We start from the raw sequence: 7,500 nt of genomic DNA on the forward strand, positions 1-7,500 counted from the left end.
CTGCACCAGAAGTAACGGAAACATCACGAAAAGATTAAAAATGTTCTATTATCCGTCTGGTTGTTGTTTTAATGTCTGACACATGAACGACTCTAGTTTATTACATCACGTAATCAGATCCAACAGAAATCGGGTCGTATTAACGTGGTATTAACCCTGAAAAGACACGTACGCCCCCTAGTGTGGAGGAGAGAACAGATTTTTTTATTAGATTTCTCCGCTGCATGTAAACTGGACCTAGTACGTAGTCAGGAAGTAGAGTTTAGAGCAAAGCTCCATTAAACTCTGCATGTAAACGCACTGAGTCATGCAGAAAGGAACACATGGCCAGATGCAAGGCACGTCAGTATACTCCATTGCCTTGGTCCAGACACATCGGCTTTTTCTACACAGACCATGTTGACGTAATGACGAGAGCCATGTCCGCCCTCGATAGACACTTTGTACCGAGAGTTAATGGTCGGGGATGCAGACACACATTCAACAACGCACTCACGAGCGGATGAGAAGTTGTAGTCCCAAGCTCGCTGTACTGTGGTGGATAACGTTAAACTTACTGCAGCCAACTTATGATAAAACACCTGAACTCTCAACACTGGAAGCACCAGAGGGAAATTTCTCATGTCCTGGACAGTTGACTTCCACTCCTTTCCATGCTGAACTTGTACAGTGAAGCATGGCACTCCAGTAAAAAAAAAGGTCTTTCTGTGTTCAAAAACCAATGTGAGGCCACTTGAATTCAGACAGATTGAGATCAAGTTTTGTGATGCAGGACCAGCACTATACTTATTGTTACACCTCATGATGTGTCCTATGTGCCAGCATTTGCATTTGTATGAATGCAACAAGCATGAAATGTTTGGAAGCCTGAGCAGAAAACTAATTATTACCATTTGCATGTGTACAAGCTTTTGTGGGACAAGAGTAATTCCACTTAAGCATAGCATTGTTTACTTAGTCATCTGGAGTTGAAAGATTAAAATGTGACAGTAACAGTATTTTTCATCCCTTCTAGTCGTCCTATCATGGATTCAGAGATCCGCTTCTGTCTTTCATCAAATCAGTGCCTAAACTGAGACCCGTGACCTTGCTGGAGCAATCTGCAATGTTTAGGAGTTGAGGACCTGAGCTACCTGCATCACTGCCGACGTGAATAACAATCGTACCAAACTTAGCATTAGCATTAGCATTAGCCTTAGCATTAGCCCTTAGCCTTACCTGTTAGCCTTAGCTTAAGCCTTAGCCCTTAGCCTTAGCCTTAGCCACAGTTTTGAGATAAGATTGGTGTCCCGCCGCTCTGGCCCCTGGGAATTACATCTCACTATGGTCGCTGGTTTCCCTAACTTCCGCTCCACAAAATCGAAGTTTATCATTACCAGAGTTGGCTTCTCACGGGTTTGTTCGCCGAGTGTGAAAATCTGTTAGAACGGAAGCGGTTGGTGAGCTCCATGGGCCGGGTAAGACTATGCTTCCTTCGTACCGTGACCAACCCACCGCCCTGGTTTCCCCGGCTGCTCGGGAGCTGCAGGGGACAACTAGCCAGAGATATGCTAACGGGAGCTGCAGGGGACAGCTAGCATGAGCTCTGCTGAACGGGAGGCTGCAGGGGAACAGCAGCAGAAGCTATCTAACGGGAGCAGCAGGGGACAGCAAGCAGGAGCTATGCTAACGGAGCTACAGGGGACAACTAGCATAGATAGCTAACGGGAACTGCAGGGGGACAGTTAGCAAGGAGCTATGCTAAACAGGAGCTGCTGGGACAGCAACAGGACTACGCTAACGGTAGCTGCAAGGGGTACATCTAGCAGAGCTTCGCTAACGGGAGCTGCAGGGACTTCTAGCAGTAGCTATGCTAACGGGAGCTGCAGTGGGACAGCTACAGGAGCTATGCTAACGAGGCTGCGCTCGTTTTCGTGCCCCGCTCCTCGCTAACAGGCGCTGGCTAGCTATTGGGTTTTGTGTGGTGCGGAGCCGTCCTTCCAGTTCAGAGAGCGTTGCCTCCAAAGCTACAAATAAACTACATTTATTACAGGAACCATTACCAGTAAAGGAGGCAGAGGAGGAGCTAAACATGTGGCACGACAAGCAGGAGAGAGAAGGAGAGGCAGAGGGAGAGAAAGTAGCCATAGTTAACCGCTAAATACACCAAAGTTGATTAAACTGAGAGAAACGTGAGATTAACAAGGTGCTACAGAGACCAGGTTGGTTGTGTAAGCTCAAAACGGAGTTTCACCACTTATACAGAAAAATGTTTAACGATCTAAAACAGAGTGAGCCCACACAGCAGCGGTGAAGAATCGTGAAATGACGCAATCGTTTACTCACATTGACGAACGTAGGACCAGGAAGGCGTTGCCAGTACAACTCTGGAGGTCAATTGAAGAAAGGAAACAGTTTAAATAAAATCACTGGCTACTGAGGATATAATAGTAGGTAATAATATACCCACATTGAGCTATGTGATACCTGTGTTTAAATATACTACTATCTGTCCTTTAATAAGGCCCACAACATGCTTGGACAGTCCTCCAGCAGCCAAGCAACCACAGTTGAGCATAGCCAGTACCAGTATCTAAGTCCACGAAACACAGTCTGACAGAGCCCCTCTCATGGTGAGTACATGCATCTGTTGGCACACAGTTAACTCTTTGCGTAGATGGCTGAAAAATAACATAATCTACCTGTAACTTACTGTAGATATTAGTACAATCCATCAGCAGGGAATTGACAGTGTGCTTATAAATCATATAATCAGTTGGGTCTATCTTCTCTAGATTCTGGTTCGGTAGCAAATTACACAACAACTAATGATGGATGGATTATGGGATGAACACCAGGATACTTTATCACAAATGAACAGAAAAAAAATACTTTTTGTATCCAGCAGTACAATAGTTTCCCCAACAAACAATATGTTGTTCATTTAGTTCCCATGTACTAGTCAGCCAGTGTGTATTTCTTGTATGTGTTATTTTTGAAGATCTTGCAAACTTGTCTGTCCCAAAGCAACGGTTGTCGTCTATAGTTGGTACTCGTGTGATTCAGGGGGTGTTGGAAAAGGCTGATCTTATTGCACCTTTATCCTGGTCCTGCCCTCTTAAACTGTTATTAGCTGTTATTATTTATAAACCGCTACGATTTCTGTCTTCTCTTCAGGTGGGTTACAGCTCAGAAACGCAACTTCACCTAAGATCAACAAGTAGTTCAAGTAATGGACACCACACTCGTCAACTTATAGAGCAGCTCCGAGCCGCATGAGGCTCTTTCGTTCCTCTGTTGCCGCTCTCTGCAGCGAGCGGTGCGGAGCAAGGATGCTGATCAAAGCCGTTCACTTTTTCACGCTAACTAACTGCCTCAGAATAGCAGCAACTAGTCACTCATCAGTGACCGAGCGAGACACTAGATATTATATTACATCAAATCTAATATAACCTACAGCCTTTTTAAATAAAATAATGCCATTAAAGCAACTAATAAGAGCACATTTCTGTAACTTTAAGCTTTATTATTCATATTGCAATGGTAATTTGCCGTCTTTATGGGTAATTTCATTATTTTAAAATGTACAATGTTTGTAATTAAACGTTAAAAAACAACGTAAACAATTAAATATCATTTGTTGTTTTCTAAAATTAACAGTAAATTCTTGCAATCTAACCAAATATCTAGTTTGCAAACAGTTTTTGACGTGTTTTGAAAGGATTAAGTCACATTATTTTGTGTCATATACTGTTGATACATCAAATATTAATTATTATACAATCTCTTCCCATAAAATGTCATTAAAACAATTAATACATCACATTTCTGTACATTCACCAAACATCTACATTGCGATATTTCGAAATACAACATTTATTTACCATATTTCTAGGTGATGTAATTGTTTTAAAATGTGAAAATGTTTCTAATTAAACGTTAAAACAACCTGAAAACATTTAATTATGGAAAATATCTGTATTTTTACAAGAAAGTATTTTTCTGTTATTTTACAGTATTTCTATGGCGCCTCTGCTGCCAGAAACATGCTGACGGATTTATGAATTATTTAAAACTCTTATTTTAAATCAGAAAACCAACAGCTAGCTAAGCTAGCTGGCACATGTTAGCAGCCGGAGCAGTCGTCCAGCCTACAGGCGTTAGCAGTCAGCCAGATGGACCAACACAACACCAACCACGTGGAAACAGGTGGGAACCACGGCATCAGCTGGTTTTCCTGCATAAAGTTCAGGAGAGAGAGATTCATTTGCGATGCATCAAATCTGTTTCAGCGCACGGTTGATTAACGAGGCCCCAGGTGTGAACAGTGATTTGCTCTCTCTAGAGTCCAGTATGAAAGATAATGTAATAGTATGTTATCTAATGACGGACAATTCCTTTAAACCAAACTATTTTTATATTACGATTTCAGGACTGAAAAAAAAAACAGACATTTGTGGTCAAAAGTTGCTCCTTGAACAACACGGTCATTGGCTGGATTCATTAGCTGCTGTTTTCTAGGACAGGGACCTTCCACTACACAGCAGGTAAAATAAGTATGAACACATCACAAATGTTTCCCATAGGAACAGGTGAAAAACACACAGGTGAAACTAATAGGACAATGACATCACCCCCACAACGATAAACCAATTAATAACAAGAGACACAGACAGGAAACTTAAGAGAGTTGACAAAGTAAAACAGGAACTCAAAACATGATCACAACATAACAGACGACACAGAACAACAATCAGGAAGCTTCCTGCCCCTGGTCAGAGAAAATGAATATCAGCTGTCAGTCCAAACAGATGGTCTAGAAAAAGATGTGTAGGGCCCGTTCATCACAGTTTTTGGGCCTCAGCAGCTGATGAGAAAGTCTAAAACACAACAACAAGAAAACACTAAGTGCAGACAACATAAACAGATTTTCCAACTGCCCTTTGAGTCCTATTACGTCCTCTACTTTTTTACAGAAGATACCAGCGCGACTCCTTCACACTTGTGTCTAATAGATAACATGTTTCTCTTCACTCTGAACACTTTCAGCAGCAAATGTGATAAAACTGGTCGCACAGTATATCCCTGACTAGGAAGCTACATGTTGTGAGTGCAGAGCTGTCCCTCGTCCTGAATCAGCTGATCAGTTGGTCTTCATTCCTTCTAGGATCATCATGGTCCTGTGTCTGGTTCTCTGAGCTCATCAATCCATCAGAGTGATCTCTCAGACTGGGATCTGTTCCTGCAGACTGAGGTCCACTAGAACCAACAGAGCAGGACACAACAGAATAACTAGAGTCGAGACGATGACTGACACACAGAAACCGCCAACAAGATGATGAAGTCAGTGCAACTCTGTTAAAAAGTTGATTTCATGAACATCTTCCATCATCAGATGGAGTTTGTCTCAGTTTCTGATGAGGTCCAGGACTCGTTCTCTTTTGACTCTATTTTTTGGTCTCCAAACCGATAAAGGATGTGTGTGGTTTCCTGGTTAACCCTGTAATTCCAGCAGTAACCTCTCCACTCTCTCCTCTGGAGGCTGCAGTCTTCTGTCTCTTCATCTGTTTTAAATGTTTGTTTTGAAAGACTCATTTAAATCTGTCCTCAGTGTTCGGCTGATCAGGACAAACATCTATAGTCTAGGAGCAACGAGGAAAACATGTTGACCAACCCTGATCCTTAAAGAGTCTTCAGACCAGGACCAGGAGCTGACAGAGCGTCCTCCTCTCTTCATCCATCGTCCATCAGATCCTTCACTGATCAATGATCAAAGATCAACAACCTGATCAAACTGACTCTTCAGCCATAAGAGGAGATGTTACATCCTGGACCTGGACTCTGTCTGGAGAGGAGACACAAGACAGTTAGAGACAAAGACAGTTAGAGACAAAGACAGACAGACAGATAGATAGATAGATAGATAGATAGATAGATAGATAGATAGATAGATAGATAGATAGATAGATAGATAGATAGATAGATAGAAACAAACCTTTCACATTGAGCTTCACTTGTTTAATCATCAGTATCTCTCCCTCCTTGTCGTAGACTCTACAGGTGTAGGTGTTGGTGTCTCCATCTGTGGGGTGTTTCAGGGTCAGACTGAGGTCTCCAGTTTCCAGCAGGTCTTCATTCATCTTCGTTCTGTTTCTATAAATCTGGTCTGATATGTGTGACTTTCGGGAACGGTCAGAAACGTTTTGCTCATACAATGGACCTTCCTGTAGAATATGTGTCCACTCCACTCTAGTGTTCTCCAGCAGCTCTGTGGTTCTGAAGGCTGCTGGACAGACTCCGCCCCTGATCCACTCCACTGGCTGGACTGAGAGGACAACACATCACACCATCAGCTGTAGAGACAGCAGCAAGAAAGAAAGAAAGAAAGAAAGAAAGAAAGAAAGAAAGAAAGAACGAAAGAAAGAACGAAAGAAAGAACGATAGAAATAAAGAAAGAAAGACAGAAAGAAAGAAGACGGAGAGAAAGAAAGAAAGAAAGAAAGAAAGAAAGAAAGAAAGAAAGAAAGAAAGGAAAGAAAGAATAAAGACAGAGAGAAAGAAAGAAAGAAGACGGAGAGAAACAAAGAAAGAAAGAAGGTCGAGAGACAGAAAGAAAGAAGATGGAGAGAAAAAAAGAAAGAAAGAAGAAAGAAAGAAAGAAAGAAAGAAGATGGAGAGAAGGAAAGAATTAAAAAAAGAAAGAAAGACAGAAAGAAAGAAGATGAGAGAAAGAAAGAAGGAAAGAGAGAATGAAAGAAAGATAGATAGATAGATAGATAGATAGATAGATAGATAGATAGATAGATAGATAGATAGATAGATAGATAGATAGATAGATAGATAGATAGATAGATAGATAGATAGAAACAAACAAACCTTTCACTCTGAGCTCCACTTGTTTCCATCTCAGTATCTTTCCCTCCTTGTCGTAGACTAAACAGGTGTAGGTGTTGTAGTCTCTATATCTGGGGTATTTCAGGGTCAGACTGAGGTCTCCAGTTTTCAGCAGGTTTTCATTCATCTTCGTTCTGTTTCTATAAATCTGGTCCTGTTCTTCAGGACGGTCAGAACCATTCTCATACACATGGACCTTCCTCCAGTCTCTGTCCGTCCACTCCACTCTAGTGTCTCCAGGCAGCTCCGTGGTTCTGAAGGGCAGCTGGACAGACTCCGCCCCTGACTCCACCTCCACCTGTAGGACTGAGAGGACAACACATCACACCATCAGCTGTAGGAGACAGGCCGGCAGCAAGAAAGACAGAAAGAAAGAAAGAAGAAAGAAAGAAAGAAGAAAGAAGACGGAGAGAAAAAAAAGAAAAGAAAGAAAGAAAGAAAGAAGAAAGAAAGAAAGAAAGAAAGAAAGAAGATGGAGAGAAAAAAGAAAGAAAGAAAGAAAGAAAGAAAGAAAGAAAGAAAGAAAGAAAGAAAGAAAGAAAGAAAGATGGAGAGAAATAAAGAAACATAGACAGAAATAAAGAAACATAGACAGAGACATGGATAGATAGATAGATAGATAGATAG

General features: G+C 41.6%; 1 protein-coding gene across 1 annotated transcript in view; it reads right to left on the reverse strand.

Annotated features, from left to right (window-relative positions):
- Nucleotides 1-5,456: 5,456 nt before the first annotated feature.
- The window catches only part of LOC125009175 (butyrophilin subfamily 1 member A1-like), a 17,777-nt gene continuing 15,733 nt past the window's right edge, over nucleotides 5,457-7,500 (reverse strand). Inside the window, exon 7 of the mRNA XM_047586894.1 lies at nucleotides 5,457-5,824. Within this exon, the coding sequence (XP_047442850.1) occupies nucleotides 5,769-5,824 (56 nt within the window). The 3' untranslated portion in view covers nucleotides 5,457-5,768. The remainder of the gene's footprint in view (nucleotides 5,825-7,500) is intronic.

The sequence above is a fragment of the Mugil cephalus genome, chromosome 1, assembly GCF_022458985.1.
Source record: "Mugil cephalus isolate CIBA_MC_2020 chromosome 1, CIBA_Mcephalus_1.1, whole genome shotgun sequence".
NCBI lineage: Eukaryota > Metazoa > Chordata > Actinopteri > Mugiliformes > Mugilidae > Mugil > Mugil cephalus.